The following is a 27,620-nucleotide window of genomic DNA, read 5'->3' as shown; positions in this document are numbered from 1 at the left end:
CATTTGTTGCAGTCTAATGCTTTCCTCACATGTTGTAGCTCGTGTAGTTCTAGCTGCTGCTTTTGTCCATTAAACAGACCAGACTTGCCTATCTACTTGCTAAAGTTGTATTAATTCCCATTGCTTCAGTACACAGCCATTACAGTAATTTGCAGCTGAAGTGTTGTAGTGTTCCACAAGCTGCTTGCCTTTGGAAACTTAATATCTGCAGCACTATTTGAATTACACAACACTGATACAGAGGAAGAAAAACAATTAATACATGGAAACAAGTCGTTGAAGCCTCTATTACAGAAATAAGAAATACCTGCCGTGCTTATAGCTGGACTCCATATATAATACTACTTGAAACAAGTATGTTTCAGCTAACAATCATTAAGTTTTGCCATAAACTAGACCGAAGATACGATTAAAGCTTAACCTGGTAGAAAAGAGATTTCCATGCTCTCAGCAGCAATTCAGATAGTCACTAAAAACGTTCTTTTCCACTTCCCAAAGAGGGTCTCAGCCTTGGACAGGACAATAATAATTTGCAAAGCTGATGTAAGCTATTGCTTAGCGTAAGTTTTAGGAGAGTCACACAATACACATTTTGCCTGCTGCAGAAGAAGCAGACAGAACCTTTTTTCCTATATTCTATAAATATCATGCCTTGGGAAAAGCTGAAGCTAGACATTATACATAACAACCCATCCCAGACAAGGAGGCAGAAGCATGGTTCCCAAACATTAAAAAAAACAGGGAGGGTGGGGAACAAAAAAAAGCAACATTACCTACCTTTAATCCTTGCCATGGCAGACTGGTTCTGTTAAAGTACATCAATACATAGCCTAGAGACTCCATGTCATCCCGGCGACTGTAGAAAAGGAAAGAATACCCCAAATTACAAATTTCAGCGTCTTACTACTTGAAATAAAATACAAAATCATTGTAAAACTAAAACAAAATAATATGCAAAGAATCAAGGGGTAGTTAGTGGGCATTGTGTATTGTTTATCTGTAGCTGCAGTACTATACTTGGGGTAAACACAAAAATTTTGAAAAATGAAGGAAAAAAATAAACAGGTTTCCCCATTTAACTAAGTAGCTTGGTAGTACCTGAAGTTTTACCTATAGGAACTAAGGAATACATTGCAAGAGAGATGCACAATATTAGTCTTAACTTTTTCAAGTTAAGAAGATAAAAGATAAGAATCTAAAGATAAAAAAGATAATCTTTGATCTTTTTTTCTTTTCCCCTGAACCTTGAATCAGTCTGGGACCAATAATGAACATCGAGGCCCAAAACAACAGTATATTCACAAAGGCATAACTCTTTCCTTTTCTCACTTCTGTTAAAAAAAAAAAACAACAACAACAACAACACAGAATTGTCTGTATGATTTTTACAAGACAAGTCATATTCAGAAAGGTGCACACATCAGAGAGGTGCCTCTTCGCATTCTCTCCACAAGAAGTCTGTTTCAAGGCAGCTGGAGAACTCCACAGTTAACTCTCCTTCACTGAGAATTTGCACGCTAACTTTCAGGAAAGAAAACTTTCAATGTTTTTTTGTACTGCATACGCCCCAGATTCATGCTTCAGGCACATGAATACCATCATACTTTGCTGCACAGCTTTCATGATTACTAAGGCAAGCACGGCCCACTGAAGTGGAAAAAACACTCCGTGATTTTCTTCCTCTTGGCAAACTTGCCGCTTTCCAGCTGTAGTGGAGTCAGATTTTTCCCATGACTGTCTCTCTGCAGCTGACACCTATTTAACATGAGAAAAAAACTAACAAAAACCTTATTTCTCTCCTCCAGCTCCCTTGTCAAGAGAAGTTGACAGGTATAGCTGCTGCTTTGCCACTCAGGCTGATCTACAAAAAAAGCATTTAAATGGTGGCAGGAAAGACTATACACCTACTACCCTCACAAGGGAGTAAAAGGCTGAGAAAGTGGGAGTGCTAACAGGCTTATACATATGGATAAGGGCAAAACAACTCCCTTAAAGTGAGAAGAACCTCTAAGAACCAAGACAGACCTACCTCTGGATCTTGGCACCATAAGAAAGAAGCTATAGGTGCAGCTTCACATTATGACCAAGCCAACGTAACCACCAGCCATACCCCTCAAGCCTGCCTGTCACCCCACAGTTGTTCTAGATGACTTCTTGGGGAACCACTGCAGGGCATTACCCCAGAAGAGAATTAGCTCGGCTTGCCAGGCACAACATTGCAAGAAAAAAAAAAAAAAATCACTCGCTGGGGCCAGGGTTCAAGGATGAGACTGGTTCGCTCCCCTTACCAGCGGCTAGCTCTCGGGTCATCTCAGCAGTAACACAAAACCATGGCCGTTGGCAGAAGGATGAAAAATGATATGAAGACCACAAATTCCTGCCTGCAAAGCTTGCTGATTCTATTAGAATTGTGCATTTTAATTGTCAACAGAACCCAGTGAACCAGTATGGGGCCATGGCATAAAACTAAGTTTTCTGAAAAAACAGTGGTAGATTCATGTACAGACAATGGATTAATAGGTTTCCATCCCCCATCTAGTTCACTTATTAATTTCATGATTATTTTTTTGTAGGAAATTTTTAGTCTTGTAATCTTTAATGGATACATTACATTTGAATGTATGCTGATAAAAATGATTTTCAGGACTTTGAAAATGGGATAATACTCCCTATTACTGAACCAAAAAATGGAGAACACTGCCAACAGCCCCTTAGGAATTAGCTGTCATTAAATATAGGAAAACATGTTGTGTAACAGTTCAACTATAGCACTAACAGCTGAAACATTCTGCCATAAGCTTCAGGCCTGGTTCCTCTTGATTACAGGAATATATTGTTTATTTCACTGTTGTCTTGATATAGGCAGTTTAATAACTTTTAGCATATACCAAGCTACATTGAATTCAACAGCAATCCTTTGCAGCTCCCTCCCTTTACTGCAAGGGCTAGCATGGCTATTCCCTTAAAAGAAAAGCTTAAATTCTGCAAAATGTATTTACATTGCAAGTTACACCACCTGCCATTTATCCTACTGGATCCAGATGTCAAGCTTAATGTTAGTGTAAAAGCTTAACGGTAGTGAAAATATTCTTAAGGAACCTTAAGGAAGTTAAAGCGAAGAGGAAACATGGAACAACTTAAAGCAGCAAGTTGCATGTTCTGTCAACACTGGCCACTAGAAATTCTGAAATTGACTTTGATTTTAATCAAGATGGCATAGACATTCAGGGAATGTTCGCTGTCTAAGAGACCTCAGCATCATATACTGCAACTTTGCTATTATACTTACACAATATATTATCTAGGCACTCAAACAAGGAACAGATTTGAGCTATCATTTCATCATTCACAAAGGCCTAACATTAACGGCTACAGAACCTGAAGTGCTATTCTCCAACAGAGAGGACTGCTAGGACACTTCAACAACAATATTCTTTTGATCTGGACACTTTTTTGATTAAGCAGAAGTCAAATATATGTGGATGTGTACACATATATATGCAGTGCTGCAACTACTGTTACGGCAGAAACCAAAACAGCATAAGTGAAGCAGTCATGGGATCACAAAGCCTCACTTGCAAGCAAGAGGATTAACAATAATTTGATAACTTGAAGGGAAGTCACAGAAAAACTTTAGAATACCCTTTCTGGCCACAGAATTGCATCTCAAGCCAGTGGCATTAACAGGTACCAACACAATCTGAAAAAGGCACAATTGTATCTGTGAAGGTCCTCTGACAGAGGCACATAACAGCGTATCTTGCCCTAAAAAAAGGAAGTACACAGAATATCTACCTCTTGCTTGCAAGACAGTATCTCTCCAAGAAGGTGCTTTGGTCTCCTTTTCCTATCCTTGCATAAACAGCCAAATGAAAAAGCACTTGCAGAGAGATATATACACTTACTCAGAAAATTAGTTTAGAAATCTCAGAAGCTTACAAATAAAATCATCTTGCAGCCTCAAAGAGCAAAACAGTAATCTCCTTGAACTCACCTCTGCTCAATGCCAAGATGTGCGTTGATACTGGCATACCGAGCTGTGCCAGTGAGATTTTTGTCTTCTCTGTATGGTATGTGTTGCCTTGTCCTGTTGTCCCGGTACTTTTTGGCCAAACCAAAGTCAATAAGGAATAACTTAAAGAAAAATAAAAAAATACATTGTATTTGTATACAAGGAACCCCCAACTGCTTTTACTAGGCATTAGCTACAGTTTAAGACATCCACACAACGTAACAACCTACAGTTAAGAGGAAGCAAAGTAACGGTGCAGAGTCACAACTAGTTTTAACTAGTAAATTCAAAAATTTATAATGAATTAGTTCAAGCCTTTTTTCAATCCAGTGGAACGGATTAGCTACAGATGCTAAGTAGCACAATCTTAGTTCTACAACTGTCTTAGGTTACTAATGCAGTTTGTATCACATTAGCTCAGTAACTACAGTGCGCAATTTGGGAAAAAACTAATTCTGTGAGCGTACACTCCACAAAAACCCACTCACATGAGAGCAGTTCACGCATACAGATAGTTAATAGCAGCTCAGCAGCTTAATGCAAGTGATGCACATCCTGTATTCTTCTCTATGTATCAAAGAACACTGGCTGTTTTGCAGAGCATAAGGCCAAAACCTCCAACAGCAAACAAGACATCTTGCTTCCAACCATATACTATTCTTAAGACTACCAGAAGATGACCACAGCAGCATGAAACCCTTGCTGATGATATTAATACAGCCAGGAAGAGCCTAGTACATGGAATCCAATTTAGGTTTCTAATAGTGAAGCTTGCTCAATGATTTGGTATGTAGCAACAACCGAGTGCGTGCCAGTTAGTATGCTAACAGCCAGCCTATCTACAGCTGTTAATACAGACAGTACCTTCTTGCGACAAGATTTCAGGACTAGGCAAAAAAAAAAAACAAACAGCTGAGGCAGAAGTACATAAGGAACATTTCAAATTCTAGCAATCGGTCTTCAATCTACTTATCATTTGGCTGAGCTGTTTCCAACGCTGGATTAATGCTACAGGATCAGGGACTATAACTCCTACAAATTAATGAATACTACAAAAGTAACTGGGATGGGGATAAGATGGAAAGATGAGATAAGGATCGAGAAGTTCTCAGTTAAAACCTATTCAGCATCACCTTAAAGGTGATTACAGACCAGAAGATACAGCTTTAAATGCAAAGAAGTATTGAGACTGATATGCAGGTACATCTGCATTCAAGAATGAAGCAGGGTCACTCCAGTACACTGGAATTGCTGTGAATTATAACACGACACTTGACATGAAGGAATGCAAAACACTGAAAGACAGTTTCTGAATTGCATAGTAGATTTTATAATTCTGGTTGAAGAATTTCTAACTACAGTAGTCTACACGAGGAAAAAGAACAAAGCTAAAACCCTAAAGCCTTCTTTATACAGCTGATGTTAGAGCAGATATCCTTAAGCTGAAGTTGTGCTGTGATTTACATGCAACAAAGTTTTTGTACGTTTGCTTTCTATACACTATCCTACTGAAAATCACCCTGAGAAGTCCAGAATGGTTTGAACAAGAGGAGGTAAAACAGGTTTTTAAACTACATTTCATACGATTTTGGGAAAGGTGGCGCTGGTCTTTTTGTTGCACCCACTACAGCTACCACTAGAGGTAGTTATTTGCTCAGCAAGTACAAAAATGTCCTCAAGCTAGCAGGAATTTAGAAATTTTGATATCAAACTCTTAAAGCAGAGAGTATAAAGCTTACATGTGATTACTGCACTGCAAATGCAACTTTCCTGCAAAGCCTGACTTCAAATGCAATCCTCTATTTTTTGATTAAAGGTCCATGATCTGATGACAGTCTCTGATGTACAGTTTGCAATAACTTCTTTCACAAGGTCTTTGTCAATTAGTTAAGTAAAATGCTATGCCTGGAGAGGGAGGGAAACTAAATGCTACAAATGCAACATTTTTACTGCATACCTAGTTACAAACAATTTAACAATTAAAAGCCTTCATTCTGTCTTTTCTGTAATCTTCTGGATCTTGCCATTAATGTTACGAAGGGACAAAGTCACAGATCATGATTCAATATAGTTAACATTGAAACTACTCCTCTAATACACAAACAGGTGGTGTCTAGTTCTTTGTTTAGCACAGACTTGTCGGATTACTTTCTTCAAGAGCTAGAGAAGTAAATTACTAAGTGATGTTCTGGCTCTCGCACAGCTGCTGCAAGCTCTAAACATTAAATCTGAAAGAGGTAATTCTGTGTTCTTCAAGATGTATGGGTGAAATAGGCAGAAAACAAAAATAGAGTTAATTCATAAACATAGTCCTGCTTTACACTAGTCAAGTTATTGGACATTGTTTGACAGCACTGACTTCTCTGGGGAAGTTTATTCCATTCACCAGCTTCGGCTCAGTCTGTATTTTCCCTTTGGGATGGGCAAAAGGCACATGAGTAAGTCCACCTCAAAAAGAGATGGTGGAAGATTATAGCCTGATTTGGATGAGTACAGAACATACCAGTGTCAGCCAGCAAACAGAAGTATTTCCACAGGTAACCTCATACCACTTTAATTCTGTTTGTTGCATGATCAGCAGGAAACTGGAGAAGTAGGGCAAGATTTTTGCCAAGAGCAACTAAAGAAGTAGATCAAAGTCTCTGCCTCAACTGATAAGCAAGTTTCTGAAGCAGACAACAGAAATCTGTCAGCCTGCACACAGCAGCTAGTTCTCTAAGATTTAATACTTGAAGACTTATTGCAGAAAGCTACAGGCTGATGGTATGGGCAAAACTCCTCAGATATGATTCATACTCAGCAATTTCCAGTTGTCCTGTTAGAAACAGGCATATATCTTGATTTATTTCCAGTTCATCTTCTTTTGAAGAGTCAGGAGCACTACATTTAGCAGTAGATAAGCTCATAATTCTCCAAGCTTACTGGAGTAGTTTAATTTTATAAGAACAATAGATGAAAATGAGAGTATCATCACACATTTGGAAAGATTGTGAACAAAAACTACATGGGAAAGTCTGGTTGGTGTGAGAGCAGAACTGCTTCATGGGCATTCAAAGACACTGTGGGAACCCTACAGGAAGGCAAACAGACAACTGTGCACAGAAGCCCTGCTATTTTATTTGGGTGGCACGTCTATTCTTCAACACATCCAAGAGCTTGCCTTTCCGTTTTAAAGGACAAAAATAAAACCTGCTTCTGCATCTGAAATCAAGCATGTACATTTAGCCCTTCTTAAAACCAAGTTTAGAAATAATTTCACAATTTAAACAAGCGCCACAGGGAAACATCTTAGTAATGTTACATGTTTGCCAAGTATGTCTGAATAATGCCAACATAAGAGGTGCTTTTGCGAGATCTACATTCTCCAGGGAAAAAAAAAAAAAAAAAAAAAACAGAACCAAAAAAAACCTAAAACAAAACCAAACAAAAAAAGCACATGAATTTCGGGTTGAGGTTGGAATAGGAGACAGTTCAGACCTGGTTTAATCCTGAGAAAGATGGGTCCTGAGAAGTACTAACAGTCATGCTTCTTTTCCTCTTCCCCACTGGAGATTCTAAACACTGAACAAACAATAGAGGGTGGCAGTGCATCAAACAGTATTGCTTACATTGCAACAATGGCCAGCGCAGACAGGCAACACCGAGGCATTCAAGAAAGAACAAGGGTAGCCAAATGCCATCCTTCTTCCACCAAGCACTGTAGTTTTCCAAAAGCTATGTATGCTTTTATTTTATTTTATTGTTTGTTGATTTTTTTTGCAAGGAGAAAATTTGAAAGATGTGGCAAAGTAAATTTCACCTGTGAGCCGCTCCAAAATGGCACTGCCTTACCAGGGATAACAATGGTGACATTTGGCTCTATTAAAAAAAGGAAATTGAGGTTTTGCTTACAAAAGCATCCTTTGGTTCCACAAACTGCCCTTCCCCCAAAATACATTTAGAAAAAGTAAATCTTCAGTAAGGAAGAGGTAGAAGGCATTTAGTCACCTTAAAGTTTACTTTCATAAGCATGCAGGGCTTATTTCTAGTAGAGCTGAAAATTCATCTTTTGAAGTGGGAGCCAAATCTCTCCCAATCACCGAATTAAAATTTGAAAAAAAGTTTGTTTTTTAAAAACTGACATGAAGCTACTGGAACAAGATTACCATGCTATTCTAGTATTTGTGGCTGGTATTTTCCTTAACTTGTGTAGTCATCTTTAAAAATCACACTATACTTTTAGAAAATTAAATAGTGTGTGGTGGCAAGTGTTCCCTAGATAAAACACCTAGTTCCAAACTGAAGCAACCCAATTCTCCTTTTGCTCATGTTAACCTATTGAGTCTGTCAAGCATCTCTGATCTCTAAACCTCTGTATCAGTAACAAAGCCCATGCTCACAGAAAGTATTTGCCACCGTAACACTGCATGGCTCCCTAGTTAATATACTAATGGGAAAAGAAGAAAAATAATGTATAGGCTTTTTTCCAGCTGATGCAAATCTAATGTGTTCTTCCACTAGAATAAGCACAGCAGCACCTTCTAGGCCACTAATTCACAAGATGAAACAGAGGGCAGCAATGCCAACCTAGCATGACTGTGCAAAAGCATAGAAAAACAGTCCAAAAAGAACTGGAAAACAGGAACTAGAGCTAGGAAAAAAATAAAGCTTTATTTTTACTCCAAGTCTTGCCAGAAAATTAAGGAGCCTAACTGCTTGACACAGCAGAGAAAAATAGGAGCTCTACAGAGTGAAAGTATGAAACTTGGGAATGAGCAAAGTTTAACAGCAACAGGATTACAAAAAGACTACCTTTCAATTAAACTTACAAGCTTTTCCAACAATGGTTGTATCTAAACATTCAGTGCACTGCACCTCTTCAGACAAGAGCTGTTACCTTAAATATTAATAAGATTTTCTCCTTCTAATGTTCATGGCCCCAAAGTTGGCATTCATACAGGCAAACAAAGGTAAACATTTTAAACACTAGTAGTGCCTAGAGATTATACATTCTCTAATGGTATATATAGAAAATGAGTGGGAATCTTGCTTCCAATAAACAGCTTGATCATGTACATTTGTTCTGAAGTTAATTTCTATTAAGTAGCATGCTTAATGCATTGCCAATGCTGCCTGTCTGCCCGAGCTTGACATACAAATTGCAGGATTAAGCATATTTCACTCAAGACTAAAAATAAAACCTTATATAGAAGAAAACTTTCCCCCCAACTGCAAACATGCACTTCTGACTATGTTTACCCACCCAAACGTGTAACAACTTCAGCCCACCCCTCCTCCACCCACCTTTTGTTTACATACTGAGTATTTTGTTGTACAACATATTCAGGTACTCTAAAGTTTTCCATTCACATATTGGCATAGATTCATTCACTTATAGACAATTGATCTACATGTTGACTACGAGTCTTATCCACAATTCTGGTGGCTGAAGAATTACCAGTCTGTCACTGTAAGATATAATGCCCTGATGACTGGTAGGTCAGGAGATCCCACGTTGGTACTTGCTTTTCATCCCAGGAAGTCATCCCCAAAGCCACAGATTTGACTTTATCATTGAGAAAAAAATGCTATTACAACAGTCATCTCAATAATGAAACTCCATCATTGATAAAAGTAACAAAGCATTCTCTAGGATTAGTTTATAATCTGTTGCAAGCCTAGAAACCATCTTGCAATCAAGTCCATCTCAGAGGGCAGGTCAGAAACCCATGCGTATGCCACTCTATTTAGTAGTGGTAACAAATCCAAGTTCTCACATCAAAGAATCATAGTTTAGCATCCAAAACATCAGTTTCAGCAATGAATTTTAACCAGGCTGTGGAGCTTTAATCAAGTAACAGCCATTCTCTTTGGATCTTTTGAACATAGCATTCAACTAACCTTATTACAGTGACGCCCAATACCCATTAGGAAGTTATCTGGTTTAATGTCTCTGTGTATAAAATTCTTTGTGTGCACATATTCAATTCTACTGATCATCTGTAAAAAACAAAACACCAACAAGAACAGGTGAGATTCAGTATGAATACAATTAGCTTAAACCTTCAATTATAGCATGACTTTTCAGTGGTACTGTCCTCTGCAATATAAGTTTATAATTTGTTTGATGAAAATAAAGTCTTTTATATGCTCTTCAAATAAATTTATCTTTTTACATGTTAAAATTCCATAATCCTTGTCAGGAGCTTGAAGATCAAATACCTCAAATTATTTCCCATACATTCAAGTTCTAATTCTAATTACAGTGTCCCATTAAAGGGTAATTTACTTTTTTGAGTTCAAACACAGCTTTTCTATACCTACCATAAGAATTTTAAAGCTTGTCTCTCCACATGATGTCCCACCCCACTGGCTATTCAGCTAGTTATTCACTTAAGCATCACTTTCCCAGGTATTTTTCGTAGAGCAAGTAACAACTTTATCGTGGCCCACACTATCCTATCTAGACTATTGCAATCCAAGAATGGCAGCTGCTAAAGACAAGTTCTAATACAACTATAGCATCATAGATGGTCATGCTATTTCCTGTATGTGAGCACACAGCACACAAGTTTTTATAGTATAGCTTTTCAGCTATTAAAACACTTCATGCAGTCTTTAGCGAGTGGAACTGTTAAAACATCACATTCTTAGCAGCTGTTCTACTGTACTATGGCCTAAAAGCCACCTTCATACACTGACATCCTACATTCCAGCTGTATGTAGTTGTCCAGATAACTAATTAGCATTTACTATACAAACGAATACCAGACAAGACCTATCCAGATTCTCCAATATCTCTGTAACATCCTGACTCTAGCTAAGCAAGCGGGCAAATGCTTCTTTCTAGAGCAAGCACACTAGTCATTTAAAGCAGCTGAGAAAAAGGGCAGCTGACCTTGTCTCCATACAACTGCTGTGAGCTTCCCTGGCCATGAGCCTGGGTTGCTACAAGCATCTGGCCAAGTGACAACTTGGTACTAACATCAATTAAATAATATTAGATGAAATTTAAACTACCACTGAAAATTTGACTCATGAATCCCTTACTGCCTTCAAGTAACTGTACAATCAAGCTGCTTGCTATTCAGCATATAGCTATGTCAAATACCATACATGGTATCATGACAAAGTCTTTTTCTAGCAATTGGTATTTTGCATTTAAACTGATAGGCACTCCTGATGTCTTAATTAACAAACCTGCAAGGCCTTCGTTAGGTTTGAGGTGGCATCTCAACAATGAACCTTCTTAAACGCAACAAAGACCAAACCAGTATTTACTAGCTCATGGTCTGGTACTAGGAATTACAGGAGCTTGGGAGCACAGTGAAATTCAATGAGAACAGACCCTTAGTCTTGCACATTGTCCACCTGTCAACACAGCTGGCCAACAACTACTTCTTATTGAATCAGACCATGCCTAAGGACAGGCTGCTTCAGACCTCCTACTGGCAACTAATTCACTCTTATTTGCCTGCATAGTTTAAAACTATACTTCTGAGATCCCTTTAAAACAGCATTTCTTGGATCCATAGCATCAGGGAGTTGGTATCTCCATCACACTCCCACTATAGGTTCATTTTGTAGGCCAGAGCACAGAGAAGCCTAACATTACTTTGTTCCTACAGAGGTCCAGTGTTTGTTTAGCCATGTAGAACACTGCTCAACACATTTAACCAACTGAAAGAGAACCACATTGCACAAAATAATTCAGGGTTTTTAACTTTGTCACAGTAAGGTTTGCACATACCTGGTCTGCTAGCATAAGTACTGTTTTCATCGTAAACCTGCGAGAACAGAAGTTGAAAAGGTCTTCAAGGCTGGGACCAAGAAGATCCATAACTAGAACATTGTAATCCTTTTCTTGACCATACCACCTGCAACAAAAATTTATTCGGTGTTAGCATGAACTGTACAAATTTGAATCTCAGTCATCAGTAAGCATTGGTGAGACAGGCATCAATTAGATTAAGTTATACTTTTGAACATACAGAAGTGATCAAGTGATCGCCCTCAAAATGGATATGCTTGTAGAACAACGTTCTAGGAGAAGTAACTTGATTCTGTAACATGTATCTTATTGCTTCCAAGCTCTCTGGGCTTAGCTGTCACCTGCATGAGCTCCTCCTGCCATCAACTCTAAGACAGCTATCAGTACAATGGTTAACTTTAGTCAGAGAACTAACTCAACTCAGCACCTAAGCAGTTTAATTTCTAGTTGCTATAGTAGGAAATGCTTTCCCTGCTTCACCTCCTTTAATAGGGTAATATTCAACAAAACAGGCAGCAAACTGAGCCACAGAATGACTGAGGATGGAAGGTACTTCTGGAGGTCATCTTGCCCAGCCTCCTATTTAAGCAGGGCCACCCAGAGCCAGCTGCCCAGATCCGTGTCCAGACAGCTTTTCATGAAAGATGCTCCAGTCCCCTTAACCACCTTAGCAGCTGCTTGCTGGATTGTTTAGTATATCCATGTCTCCATTACTCTGAAGAGCCCAGAAGTGGCCACACCACTCCAGAAGTGCTGAGCAGAGCAGAAGGAGCACCTCCCCTGACCTGCTGGCAACACTCCTCATGCAGCCCAGGGTATCACTAGCCCTCTTTGCTGAGCATGAGCCAGCAGTGCCCTGTCACAGTCTAGAAAGCTAGCTAAAAACTAGGATTCTCTCTCATTTTTCCTGGAAGTGAAGTTTGAGTACAAAACAGAAGATAAAATAAGAACTGTACGTGTTCACATTTAAGTTTCTCTGAAGTGGAAACATCACTGTTGTTGTTTAGCAACAACCAAAACAGCAGAATTAACAACCAAAGCAGAAGCCACCACATGTCAATATACTGAGGTATCAGTATGTAGCTGAACTGAAATCTAAAGAACACCTTACAGTCCTATTAGTTTCCTGTATTATTTAATTTCACAGAAATAGTGCTAATTGCTTTAGGCTTTGCTTTCAGGTAGGACATCTCTGCAGCATACCAAAGGAGTTCACGCAGTTAATTCTTTCTACCTCCTAATTCATTCAATCAAATTAAATAAATATCAATCAAGCTCTACTACACTATTAAGTAGATAAAGGCTCTTCACTAGGTTTTCATTATACAGGTAAAAACATTTAAGTGTCATAAAATGAAAGATACAGATGTAGATATATACCTTCAACCACAGCCAAACAGACCATGGGATCAACCCTTAAATGCCTGGTATGTCAACTTGGTGTAAAAAGTTAGGTTTAACAACACTGAGGATGAGCAGAAAGCTTTCCATGCATAGTTTTCCTTCCAGTCCACATCTGGCATTCCCATCATAGCACTGTCTCGCTTTATGTGCAGCTGAGGAAGCATCACTTCACCTCCCAAGCTGTATGAGAAGACCCTTTACTTCTGCAAGTCTCAGCTGTGAACTCCCATACTTGAAGTTGGCACTGAACCTGAATATTCTCCTCTAATGCCCTTCCGCACATTCCAGATACCTATTGTTAAGTGGGAGGCATGCATGAGAAATACTATTACAGAAGCTGTGCTAAGTACTAGTACATCACTGCAAAGATTTAACACCTTATTGTTCAGAAAGCTGCATTTTGCCTTTGATGGCAGAGTCCGTAGGACAAGGACCTCGTACAAGCAGTCTATGGATGAGGTAGTGACTAGCTGTCTTCTGGAAGAGATTCAATTTCTATCAATATTGATGCAGCCGATACACCAAGATACTCCAGAGCAATAGAGTGAAGGTAAAGAAAAAAAATATACCAAACTTCACTCCAAGCCCAATGGTAGCTGGGGCCTGAAATAGCCATACAGACACTTTACTTCCACTTTAAACCATGACTGCGGGAGACTAATGCACAGTTGTCTGGAAGACTGTTACTACTGATAAAGCTGACAAATTCCTTGGCACTCTCACAAAGGATTCCAAGCTTTGTCAGGTTAAACTAAAATATTTGCAGGATGCAAAGAACAGATTCAATATTCACATTTGGTTCAGGAACTACTAGCTGTACCTTCCCCAGTGTCAGGATGCTGGTGGAAACATGCACTTTCAGGTTTATAACAATGCATTATGAAGTTATTATATGTGGGTCGTGGACCACAGTCATTGTGTAACAGGTCAGTATAGGACAAGTTTCATTCCCTACATAAGGAGGTGATACAGAAACTATAGGTTTTAAAGTTGTCATTCCAATTAAGTGCCAATAAAACATCTTCCTCTGGCAAATCAATGATAGCAATACTGTAAGTATTTTGCCTTCTAAAATTCATTGAAGTTATGATACACAAAAAACTTAAATTGACTCAACTGGAAAAGCACAGTATGTAGTATTACTTGATAAAATACTTGACTTGTAAGAAGGGCACTATTTGCACTGGAATCTGACACCAAGCCATGAATCTTGTACCCTTAGGAGCTGAAAAGACTTGCCTAGGTAGGCACTTTCAACAGTTATTAGAAACCAGTTTTAACAGCAAAAGCAACCACAACCAGTATTTTAAATATACAATGTAGAAATTCAATATGAGCTTTTGTCAACCATCTCTCTTATTCAACTGTATGCCAGCTTTATTTCAGGAAGTGCTCAATATGCCTACTTCTTGGTTCCTACCAAAGTCATCTATGCAAACTGCTGAGTAGTTTTGGCAAAACTCTCTTAAAACAAAAAAAAAAAACACCTCATAAGTCACATTTCAAAATGAAACATTAGGGGCATCCAGAGCAACATGAACTGGACCTGATGATCTGCCTGGTTGTTCTTTCCGATGACATTTGGCTTTATTGTGAAAAAGTCTCAAGAATTACAAGCTGAATCCAAGCATTCTAAAGCCTGCCACTGTATATAGTAAATCCAGATAAAGATAAAACATGACTTTCCTGAAGAAATGGAAACTCTGTTTCAGAAGCTAATTTTAATTGGTCAGTGCAGTAATGGTTCAATGCCTGAGACTGCACTACAAAAGGTCGTATATCAGCTTTCAACTAAATGAAGAAAATTGTTAGAGCATTAGGAAAAAAAAGTGAAGCTGATGAAAGAAAAGCCTACCCCAGGACAAAATGTTTTTGTTCCCAAAAACATTTGAGAAGCAGTTGGTTCCTCTATAGGGGTCTCTTTGCCTGGGATGCGCAGTAATTCAGGTTGATTGAACAACATCCATTTAGCCTACTTCCACATATGCATGAGAAGATTTTAATCTGACCATTTTACACTGGTGAAAAGCATGGGAGTAACGTGTGCTTTATTTACTTTGCTAACACTGCAAGTAAGTTTTCATTTCCCTTGGAACACTTCCAGGCAAAATGGGATTAAGAAGTACGGCTACATCATGTCCATTTGCAGTGCGTCTCATAGCTGCTACTACTACTACTGGCAGTGCTGAGTGAAAATGTTAGAAGTCTTGGCTCTTGCTAAGAAGCCTTGGAAATTATGATGCTTAAGAGCTTGGCAAGCATACCTTACTTTCATAATCAATGTGGGATGGCATACGATCGCACCTTTTGGACGAGCACTTTGGCATTTAAGTTTTAATACTATGAGGGTAAAGTGCAAAAGAATATGGCAACAAATTCAGGACACCCCTATGAAAAAATGCTAGTCTCTCAACTGGAAATCTTTAGGAGGTCCAACACCGCATCAGCAGTGGGACTAGGAGTGAACTACTAGAATGAGGAATAATCAATACAAAGCCCTGAGCAACTACTAGATGCTACCAGCATCTCAGAACACAGTTTCCAAGTGTCTCTTCAAACTCCATGGACTTTTTTGAAGCAAATCTGGAAGCAATGATCTGCTCTCTCATACTAAAGTTAAAGAAGCAATACATTTTAAGCAAGGAGAGTTCTATAAAGCAAGAACAGTGGGGACTGTTAGCATTAGGTCAGAGGTTGGACTCTATGATCTTGAGGTCTCTTCTAACCTAGAAATTCTGTGTGATTCTGTGAACAAGAGATTTAACTACCTGACAGTTCACTTTGGTTAGATAATGACTCCACGTATGAGTTACACACCACAAATTTTCAAAAGAGACATGTAATTCCTAGACTAGGAAAATTCATTTAATTCATTTCCAGTGAACACATCCCATTAGGACATACTGCATAAACAGAGAATATTAATTCTGTAGCACAGGTCTATCTATACCTCCTTATGCCAAAAAAGGCAAAATATGGATTATCAGCTTGCTAAACAGATGTAGAACACCTTACTGAAGGCTTCACAAAATATTAGCAGGATAGTATTATTAAGAGCTCAGAGTTTATCTCTGAGCATGCAGTGTAACACAGTAATGCCTGACACAGAACCACGGTCCATATTCAAGCTGTAAGGCGTGCCCCAACTCATTGCGTGCATGGAAATGCTTTGTCATTCTCCCCTGCCTTATCTGTTCAAGCCTACAAATCAGTGAGAACACAGCAAAAAAAAAAGTCCTTTCTGAAGCTCTCATGCTTAAAGCATAGTTAAAGATATAACAGCGACCTTGATCTGACTTCAGTGACTTGTCTAATTCAGAAGACGGAGACTCACCATGTCAACAAGTTTCCAAATCATGTCATTTAGCAGCCTGACAGGGGGCTCCTGTGCATGCATACAGTTGAAACATTTTGTAACATCCTGAATTTTAGGGTTTTAGCTCCTGACAACTAAGTCACGTGATACAGTGGTTTAACACTATTTAGTTTCCAAATCCTGTAAAGTGGTATTATACCAGATCACATGACAAGTAAAAGTTTACTCCAACTTTTTTCGTTGCCTTAACTAACCTCACAACAAGCAAGTGAAGTACTGATGCACATCTAGTGCTTAGTAGCAAATTATATAGATCAGATGTATCCAAACCTAATTTTATTCTGTTTTCAGAGCTGCATCTTTCAAAAAGTCATCTGGTGTCTATTTCAGCAACTGCATGTTTCCTAAATAATGTCAATGACAGAACTTTTAACAGATAAAACATTTTATTCATCATAACATTGTTCACATTTTGCATTTCTTTCCTTCAGAGTGCCTAACTGAAGTAGATCAGTTTGCAGAGAGGTCAGCAAAGGGCTAACAGAATTCAGAAACGGACATTAGAAGCCCAGTTACAGTCTACTGTACCACTTTACAGTTTTACTAGATATCCAGCATTTTTATCCATTACACTGATTGTCTTGTAATTATAACCGTCAAAGCTGTGTTAACTGGTCAAGCACTAAATAAACGGATTCAGGAAATTCACATGAAAAAAGCTTTAAAACTCAAATTTAGACAAGCTAAAGTTCTGAATAACTGTACAGCTATTAGTCATTGGTAAAGAAAGCCCAAATCCCAATTACTCTAGAACCATGAAGGCAGTGAAGGCTTAATGCAACTTCATTACGTCTACAGCCTATTACATACATAAAACCAGAACATAATCTCACTGTCACAAGCAGTTTTTCCTACTATCAAAGCAGCTATAACTGGACTTTTGTTTCAACTTCATAAAGGCTCTCCTCAGACACCTGTTTTTGTCAACTAACTTAACTTCTGCTAAAGGCTTCTGTGAAGTTGACTATGATCATCAAATAGCCCAGTGGAGGCCACAGCCATCTGGAATTACATACAGAACTGCAGCCAGGCACGCTCATGTTTGAGACAAAAAAATATCTCCTGGTGTCTCAGTGCAAGGAATTCTGTGACAAGACTTAGACAGGTACATTCTAACCTTTATATTCCAGAATTTAAGCAACAACTTCTCAAAATATTGATGAAAAGGCATCCAAAACCCATTATATCTGCATTCAATAAAAAAGGTCAATGTAATGTCAGAAGTCCAAATTAACTTTTGCCGCTTTCCTCATTCATACTATTTTACCCTATTATTACTCAGTCCAGTTCCATGCAGTGTTTCCCAGCCTTTTGGCTTTCAAACCCCAAATGGATAGTTCACGTGACACAAAGTAGAGATTGCCAGAAGAATTAAGGTAGATTGAAAAAAAAGCTATTAAAACAAAATTAAGGTACAGCAAACAAGCAAGCTGGAAAGAACTACTGCAATTACCTGAATTCACTTTACTGATTAGTTTGACAAGTCAGCAGGCACATGAGCACAAATATTTAAGTCTGGAAGGCCTCACAAGCACAAATGATTCAGAGATCCAAAAGAAAACCAAATGACACTAAACTGATGAATGCTCTGGAACTCTATTCCACTTCTGCAAGCACCAAGTCATTTATGTAAATTTCTGAACTAGGCATTAGTCAGATGATAAAATTAAAGCAAAAACACAGACCTCCCTATAATCATAGGTTTCCAGTATCAGGCTTCACTGAAAAATAAGCAATCCTAACTAATAAAAGTACAGGTGCTCAACAGAAACTGGAAGACAATTGATATCAATGCTTAAGGCACTGACGTTCCTTCATGTGGCAAGCAACATAAAAGCCCTGTCACCAACACCCAGGAAAGGAAATCCAAATCAGAACAGGGACAGGACTTTGAGATGGATGGGAAGGTGGTGACCCCTGTAATCACACATTCACGCAGCTCAGCAACACAGCCAGGAAGTTACACAACTGTTCTTTACAGATATGGGAGGGCTGTAAAGAGGGAGAAGGCTATTAAAAAAGAATAAGAAAGAAATAAGTGGGCCCCGACTGCCTATAAACATAACATTCATCTTTAGGCACTGAAGCTCTCTCTGAGCACAAAATGAGTCCTGGGGTGTTAACCTGGGAAGTTTTAACACTGTGCCTGATTCACAGAAAGAACAGGATGTTAACCAAAATGAGCTGGAACAGGCCCAAAGTGATCCCTTCTGGTTGCATGTTCTAGACTTCTCAGGACAGACATCCAAGAAATTAAAATGCTTTAGAAAGATCTCTAGAGTATTTTCACAGGCAGAATATACTTAGAGTTCTAACAGATACGGAAGCAACACACAAGGCAGGCAATCTATGGTTATAAGATTCATGTCTAAATTCCCACGTATTTTACATCTCTAGTGTGCCTTTCCCAAAGCTGGAAAAGCACTTCTCAACTGTTAGCTGGGTGGGAACCAGTAATATAAATTAACTTAACATAATATGGCATGAAAGCAATACTGAAGTGGAATATTTAACAGATGTCACCTAACGTTAGTTGCCATGGTGAGTATGAATTAGGCCACCCAAGTACTAAATAAAGAAACAGCAAAGAACACCCTACGTTATGAAGTTAGGTAGGCTCTATAAATAAAGAGCTGTACCACTTTTTGTACAGTTATGAGAAAAATATGAATATATGAAGTATGCCAGTGCAACTTATCTGCCAAGCAAAAGTGTTACTTCATCTGCCTAGTGTTATGTTGCATGCATACTTCCAAGTAGTCAACTTGCTGCTTTGCTAGCTGTTTAATGAAGTAAATTAACAGCTGGTAGGAAGCGAGGAGAACATAAGTCAAATTTCTTCCATAGAAATCAAAAGGCTCAATTCAGTTGAGAAGGTAAGCCATTAATCTACAGGAATTGCTGAGGAAAACAGACCCTTTCAGTAGGACCTCTGCTGATCATCTGTTCCAAATTGAGTAACACCGAACTGAAAGTGCATACCTTTGCAGCTGTTTCTGCAAAGGCTGAGCTAAGACTAGAGGAAAATCAAACTACAAAAAAAAGATAACTTTTTAAAAGATAAACTTTTTTTTTAAAAAGATAAACTTTTTAAAAGTTTATTTTCAAAATGGGTTCCCTTGGCCTCTCCTAAGGAGACCAGTGAAGGCCAATTAAGACAGAAGCTTAGGTAGTCATAAAGCATTAAAAAAAGAGTTTGTTTCAAGATGTCCATTCTCCCAGCAGAAACACATCAGGGCTTCATTTCAAAGACCAGCTCTCGATTGTACTTTGAGCTACCGGTACAAGAGTCTTCCTCTTAACTACTAGAGTAGCTTTGTCCTTCAGTCACGACGGTGTTGCCCTTCAGCATGAAGGTCTAGAGGAGTATATTTACAAATTTTTTAAGCACTGCTTAAGGAGATCAAAATTTAAAGTAGTTGGGGAAAAATTTGTTACAAGAACAACTCTAAGATTACCAAGCTTGACCATGTTTTTCCACTGCATGTGTTATTTAGTGAAGATGGAATATGGGTGAAGTCTGTTACTAACAGACTATCCAGCAACATGGCAGAAAGTTACCAGTAAGAGCAAAACTTTTAGATGCTTTTACAGACTTTTTTTAGACCTGCAACTTTTAACATGCTACATGCTATTTAGTAGATTATGTAGCAATACATAGGTGACAATATTCAATTATTCAGTTTCCCCACTTCAAAATATTTTGTAAGAACTTAAAGAGTAGGAATTTACTTGTTCAGGTTGCAAGAAAAATTAAGTCAATACATTTTGAATTTAATAATTTGTAAGCTTAAAAACAAGTATCACCTTAATTAGCCACACATAAAACTGAGTACTGTATCTCTTCAGCCTTGTCTGCTCTTAAGCAAAATAATTCCAATACCTCATCAATAGGTGCAGATGGATCCAGCATTCCACTAGAAGTGAATGGTAAGTAGGCAACAAGTTATCCCAATATGTTATCAGGAAAAAAATCTGAAGTCCATTTTTCTTTTAAAATAAAAGAAAGAGTACCTAAAGATAATCTTCATAACAGACACAAACAATAGTTGGTAATTACCAGAAATGGCAAAAATCAAGAGGGGCTGACATAGATCATTCAAACAATTACTCTTAAAGTCTGCTTTAACAGATTTACACTATAAACAAAATATTCTGAACTCAAATACACCTTGCTTCATAATAAAGGCAGATATTCCAAACTAATAGGATCTGTGTCTGGTTAACAAGAAGATTACAGATAAAAACACTACTGAAAAAGAGGGCGGGGGGGGGATGGGGGGGAGCTGATGGCTGAGAACAATGAGAATAAGCCTACCAGAATATTGCAGACTTTGCATTGTGTCCTAAAGGCAGATCAGATTGTTAGATGTTAAGCTTGGTTCAAGAGCCTCTTGTCAAAAATGACATTAATACAACCAAAATTTGTGAATCAAAACCTTACCACTAAGTTTGTAAGGTTTTGTGAAACTTCAGAGAAGTTCAGAACCTTCCCTACTCTTTCAGAAAAGAAGAAAGAGCAAAGTCAAAGATCCTCTTCTGAATGTAAAGGTGTGCAGAACATCCATAGAATATAACACATTCTCAGTTTCTGCTACATTATGTGCAAACAACACATTGTTGCAGTGCAAGTAGCAACACCTCTCTCCACAAGTGAAAGCAAGCTCACAGTTAATCCCACAGAAGTACTAAAAAATGCTATTGAGCCCAGTTTATACAGAATGACAACAAGTTAGGAACGATTCCTAGGTTTTCTATTAAATGCTCTATTTATGCTGCTGTTGCTTAAAGGCATCAAGTTACAGAAATTTTAACAAACTTACTGAAAGAATTTTCTTCAACTTGATTCATCTTTCTCAATATACTGAGCCAAGAACAGCTTATTCCAACTGGACAGCATATCATTATAAGACAGTGGCAGAATGAGTTTTATCAATTACACACGCAAAGTGACCTAAGTACAAACTCATATGTTCTCCCAGCTTCGCTGTTGCCAGAAACACGTCAGAAAAGCTTGAGTTGTCTGGAACAATACGCACAGCAATTTGACTTTGGTCCTAGTCTTTGTTAAGCACCTCAGTGATGCATCTCATTTCATAAGGCAAGTCCTCCCCCCTCGATTCAGAGCACCATGAATTCTACTGAACATCTCATGTTTCAATGTTTGTCAGAAGAACTGCACAGGGTATTTTGCTCAACTTCGTCTTGAAGAAGATTAAAACACAAAAATCCTGTTTTAGATTTCTTCAAGCATTGCCAGATATCATACAGCAAGACAACAAGTAACAGAAGCATAATCAAAGAATCTGTCAAGCAACATCTAATACATAAATTTAAAATTACTGCTGCTTCTGAACATTAAAAAGATTTCCAAGAGTTTTCGAAGAACACTTTTCTACAAAAAGCCTCCTACAATTAACACTGTGAGAACCTGAATGCAAAAATCTTTAGGACTCCCTGATATTATCAAATAGATCACAGACCTCTAGGACAATAAGAATCTATGTCTAATAAGAATCTATGAGTATGGACTCCGTTGACAATTCTTACCCAGATTGTAATAGTCTCATTTTTCTGGGACTGGGAAAAAAAATGTGTTAAATAAAGTTCCTCTGTGGTGATGAGACTTTTAATCAAGAGTTACTGGTTATACAAAAAAAGTTAAGCCTTATAAAAGTACATCAAATACAGAGGAAAGAAAATTTACAAGATGACTGCTTTAAATGAAACTAGAAACAAGTTTCTCAACACACAAGATGACTTCTGGTATCTCCCTTTGAAATAAAATGCTCTCATGGGGCATTTTAACCAAACCAAATAGCTTACTTTTAAGAGCAGCTCACTCCTGCTACATGGGAAAAGTTGAAAAAAATTGAAACTTTAAGCCTCATTATGGCATCAAAGTCTTTTTTTTCCCCATCCCTCAAAAAAAAAAAAAAAAAATAAGCTTAAGCTCGCTTGCTCTTCCAGTTTTGTGATGAAACACCAGATACCCACTTACATTGGCTGTTTTCCCAGGTATCCTTGTTTTAGCATGCCACTACACTGTCATGACTTTCCAATACGCAATTTCTATTCTTTCAGTTCTGAAAAAAAACATTTGTACCCATTTGAAGAAAAGGGGGTAGTCTAAATAAAAAAACACATCTGTTTTCACTTAAGCAACTCTGTTTAAACTACAACTGTTCAGTTTCATACAGGCTTGTTTATTCTATTCTTGCAGAAGGTTGTCATGAATGGAGAGGACAGGTGGCCAAGACAACACTGTCTCCTTGGCTATAGAGCTCCAGCACACATTCAGGTCTACAGTCAGCTGTGTTTACAGGGTCAGGGGAGCTATCAACCTCAGAAATGCAGACATTTATAGCTTTTTGTTAAAATTAATGCAGTCTAAAATCCGTAAATCATTGTGTCCTTACAGTATGTACAGGCTGCTACATTGATGCACATGTAAAAAAGTGAAAGAAGGGTTAAGAGACTAAATGGAATCCACAGTTTGACCCAGAAACTAAAGTGGAGCTGGTTTTGTAGCTCAAGCCACCAAATCCCTTTATACCATACTGCAAGCATTAGAAATAACTATTTAAAGTGAGTAACAAACTTCAAAAAAAAGGTCTTAGAGTGTTTCTAGAGAAAACTGAAGTTTCAATTTGTCTATTCAATGAATAGATTCAATAGTTGAAACTGCCCAGTGTAAGACCCCAATAATCTCTGAGAAATGACTCCTCCTGGAGTCTGTTTTACCAAAACAGCAGTAATTTACTTTTAATGAGGAAATTATTTAAAACTCCTGAAAGTTTCAAACAGGGTATGAAACAAGGAAGCTGCATAACAAGCAACTGTGAGGGATTAATCTTGGCACTTTAACTGTACTGAAATCGTGGTGACGCATCTGTTGCGGGTAACAGAAAGGGGCTGCCATTTCATTTCTGGTTGAGGTTCTCTGCAGTCTCAAGCCTTGCAGCACGTAACTATGAAAGGAAAGGATACATGCCTGAGCACGTCCCTTGTCCCAACAGGAGAAGGGGGAGGGTTAATCACATCCATCCGCCATTTTCTGAGCGGAGGAGGAAGACATGTTGGAACAAAAAAAAAAAAAAAACAACAAAAGAAAGCAGCCATTTCCAGTACCAGCTCCAAACTCTCAAACTCATCAAAAATGCTGACTCTCATCATAACAATCTCACACTTTATTCTAGTTACTGTAAGATTTTTTCATAGCTCAGGAGCTGCTGCAGATCTCACTTTCACAGCACAGTATTTAAGCAAAAGAAAAGACAGCCAGGAGTCGGGGGGGGGCTTACAAATATACGTAACTAGTTGTTAATCTTCAAATGAAGCATTTTTTTTAACAGTTCGACACATCCCAGATTAAGTCTCTTAATGGTGGTGTCCTACCTCCTACTAACATTAAAGGAAAGTCACCGTACTGACATACACAAACTGACTCCTACCGTATATGTGGAATGCCAACTCCTCCTTGCAGAATCTTGTATAGTTTGCTTTCATACAGCAGCTGGGGATGCCTAGCCTTCTGAGACTCCAACTTCACAGCAACTTCCTGCAGTGAGAAGGAACAAGGAATCAGAGTAGAGTATCCACCAAGCACAGCCTTGCCACTGGGGTTTAAGGAACACCAAACTTCAATATTCCCTGCACAGCCCTGCTGCAATTGCTCTGAGGTGGAATTTTTTAAGCTTTTGGTGGTCAATGTCCCGCACTTTGTTGTCTTTTTAAATAAAATCCTCATCGTGATGATTTGTGCACAAACATCCATCCCAGGTCATGAAATTGAGCTGGAAATGTTATGTCTTCAGATCCATATAAGTGACGAAGAACATACACGGGTGTTTCTTCTTTACAGCTCAGAGCGGTAAGGGGGGGGGGGGGGGAAAGGCAAAAAAAAAAAAAAAAAAAAAGGGTAAAAATGAACTGAAGAAACAAGGGATCTTCTTTGTTTCTATTACCGTTGATAAATGTGAGATACAGCGTTCCCCAGCACAGCAAAAGGACAGAGACGATCGGTGGCAGCCTCCTCCAGCCGCTGGTAAGAGACAAAGTACGTTCCCCCACAATGGCGATCTTCTCCCTACCACTTACCAGGCAGGCGCTGGGGGGGGGGGGGGGGGGGGGGGGGGCACCACGGCCGGCTGGGGAAGAACCCCCGGCCCGGAGACGGCGACGGGGGGGGGGGGGGGGGGGGGAAGGAACCAACACCCGGCTTCGGGGAGGGCAGCGCCGGGCTCCGAACGGGTCGAGGGGCGCGTGCCGCCCTTACCTCCCCGTTGGTGATGTTGATGGCCAAGTAGATGTCCCCGAAGGAGCCCGAGCCGATCTTCCGCACCAGCTTGTACTTGCCCCCGACGATGAATTCGGCCTTGGAGCCGCTGCTGCTCGCCATGGCGAAAGGGGCGGCCGAGGCCGGCCCGGGGCGGGGGAGGGCGCGAGGAGGGGCCGGGCTGAGGCGCGGCGGGGACAGCGAGGCCCGCCGGGCCCCGCCGCTCAGCTCCGGCCGGGCGGGCGCCCCCTGGGGCGGCTCTGCCCTGCTGCCGGGCCCCCAGCGAGACGAGAGGCGCCGCGCGGGCCGCTCGGGCACGGCGGAGGGAGGGAGGGGAGGGGAAGGCGCGCGCGAGGCCCGCTGGCTCCCGGCCGCCGCCGGCCCCGTCACTCGGGCACGGCCGCCGCCATCTTGTCTCGCAGCCGCCGCTCGCGCGGACACAAAATGCCCCCGGCCCGCGGCCGCTGCTTCTTCACCGCGCGGGGCACGCTGGGAGTGGGGCGGGGCGCGCCCCCCGCCTCCCCTCCCCGCGCGCGTGCGCCGAGGGGGCGGGGGGGGAGGAGGGAGGGAGGCGGGGAGGGGGAGGAGCCTGGCGCCGCGCCTGCGGGCGCACGGCCAATGAGCGACGTGCCGGAGGGAGGGCGGAAGGGGAAGGGCGGCTGGCGACCTGCCCTCACTCGGCCTTAAAGGGGCAGGCGCCGGCAGGGAGAGCGGGCGGTGTGCTGGGGGTCCACACAAGGCAGGGGGCATGGTCAGCTGGCAAGGCTACCACCTGTGGTCCCTGCCTTCAGGTGTCAGCTTCGCGTGGCTTCTGGCACAGGCAGCCCCTGCTTCTTGCTGACTGTCAAAACTGAGCTCTCTTCCCTTGTCCTCTGGCTCAGCGCTGTTTTTCCTTTGCAGGAACACAAAACTGTGAATTCCCAGTGACTCATCGTCACTCCCTATCAGAGCAGCGTCTTCTGCTGTGCAAGCCTACATTTGGGAAATGATTCAGTCCTCAGGAAAGATAAAGCTCCTACAGTAATGTAGCTTATGTATAGATGGAATGTCTACTCAGGATATCTTCTTGTAAAGGGGGCATTCAGAGAAACTGCTTTCCAGCTCTCCTGGTGCACTTGGAGCCGTGTGAATAACAAAAGGTTTTATTTTAAGACTTGTCTATGCACAGATGGTTTTAAATAGCTAACACTTAATAAAATTGAGATGAAGAGGTCCAGGTTAGGACACTGCTGTATCGGTAGGAAGCTGTTCATACAAAGATAGAGGCGTCCTCTTAGCATAACAGCATCTACATGGTGACAGAGGCTTTTATTGCACTCACCATATTGCTTTCTAACTTGGTAAAGTTACTGTGGTACAAGCACTTTCTGTCTGCACAAGTGCAAAAAAGTCTGGGTCATGTACATGTGGCTGTTACCCAGTGAGGGAAGTCTGTGACTTGCCTGTGTTTCTTCCTGTAGTGGACTCGCTTAGCTACAGGATGACTCCATGGTGAGAGACCAGGAAGAAAGGAGAGGGAAAACTGGCAAGCAGTAATGCCCTGCACTGCAAATCAAAGCTCCAAATTCCTGTTGTGTTTCAGAGAATTTAGACCCTTTTTTTTTTTCTACAAGTCCCTCTGTCTCTTTAATAAAAATAAAATGCAGAAGAGTCCAAATCAGCTCACACTGTACCAGAATGAAAGCGATGTTGAGAGAGCAAGCTAGCCTCCAACTTGTTCCCACCTCGACGCTGTAATGGAGCGTTTGTACAAGTAAGAATATCTGCACTCTTGTCACTCAACGGGAATGTGGATTTTGTGCGGAGGAGCTCAGCACTTAAGGGGGCTGGAGTTTCAAGGGCAAATGAGGTATATTTAAACATCAAGCTCATTTGTAAATACAGAGCCTTTGTGTCCTCAGCTGCCCTCATATTACTGTTCATCGTGATTTGCAAACAGCTCAGGACTGATGTGCACTTAGAGGCCTTCGGGGTTTGGTTGTTTTGAATGGTTGCTCTGGGTGGGATTTGAGCAGTCTGGAAGCGTTTGGCTTGAGTCACGTACCTCTGGGGGAGCTGGAAAAACAGGCCTGCAGCTCCTGGGCAGTAACGAGACTATGCGTGGGTATGCAGGAGTGCAGCATCTCCTGGGCTATGCAATGCTGCCACCTCCTGACTTACGGGGGACATCTCTGCCTCCAGGGGACGGTGTCGGGGCCTGGGGACATATATCACACAGCATGGGGACTGGCCGAGCTGAGCTCAGTACAAAAATAAATGTCCAGGCGCTCATCATCTCCCAAACGTCTGCAATGAAAAAAAAACAAAACAAAACAAAACAAAACAAAACAAAACAAAACAAAACAAAACAAAACAAAAAAAAAAAAAAACAACAACAAAAAAAAAAAAAAAAAAAAAAAAAAAAAACACAGAAAGGAAAAGAGAAAGAAAGAGACCAGCAATCATCATTTGATATTTTTTTCTTGGTCATTCTTAACGTACATTCCCTAATGGGCCCCATGGTCATGTTAGGAACTGTGGGATTGAAAAGCAGATCAGTCTAGGCAATTTGGGAAGGGCTGCAGGACAGGCTGGAGGATATGTAGAGATGGGAGAAGTCAGCCAGTATAAAGCAGAGTAACACCAGGATACAGAGGAGAAGAAAGACTTACCAGCCCAGCTGCAGCTCCATCACCCCTGGCCAGAGCAAGGAAGGTGCCTGGGAACACCCTTCTGCTCTGGGACCAGTAGTGTGGGGAAAGCCTCCAGCCCCCCGCCCGCCCTGGCAGCTCCTGACGTCTATCGGGCAGGTGAAGGAAAA

General features: G+C 40.4%; 1 protein-coding gene across 5 annotated transcripts in view; it reads right to left on the bottom strand.

The window, feature by feature from the left end:
* Positions 1-25,292, bottom strand: part of CSNK1A1 (casein kinase 1 alpha 1) — a gene marked incomplete at its 3' end in the record, with an annotated part of 36,030 nt that extends 10,738 nt beyond the window's left edge. For 3 of the 5 annotated variants that reach the window (XM_084535554.1, XM_084535556.1, XM_084535555.1), the window contains exons 1-7: positions 24,821-25,292; positions 23,997-24,103; positions 11,742-11,868; positions 9,893-9,991; positions 7,490-7,573; positions 3,995-4,134; positions 778-856 (exon numbers count right to left, since the gene is read on the bottom strand). In XM_084535554.1, the coding sequence (XP_084391680.1) occupies positions 778-856; positions 3,995-4,134; positions 7,490-7,573; positions 9,893-9,991; positions 11,742-11,868; positions 23,997-24,103; positions 24,821-24,943 (759 nt within the window). In that variant the 5' untranslated portion in view covers positions 24,944-25,292. The remainder of the gene's footprint in view (positions 1-777; positions 857-3,994; positions 4,135-7,489; positions 7,574-9,892; positions 9,992-11,741; positions 11,869-23,996; positions 24,104-24,820) is intronic. The other 2 variants (XM_084535557.1, XM_084535558.1) reach the window with 1 other exon arrangement.
* Positions 25,293-27,620: the final 2,328 nt, after the last annotated feature.

Source organism: Aythya ferina (genome assembly GCF_964211825.1).
Source record: "Aythya ferina genome assembly, chromosome: 14".
NCBI lineage: Eukaryota > Metazoa > Chordata > Aves > Anseriformes > Anatidae > Aythya > Aythya ferina.
The sequence above is the reverse complement of the archived record's forward strand: the minus strand, read 5'-3'. Positions and strand labels throughout refer to the sequence as shown.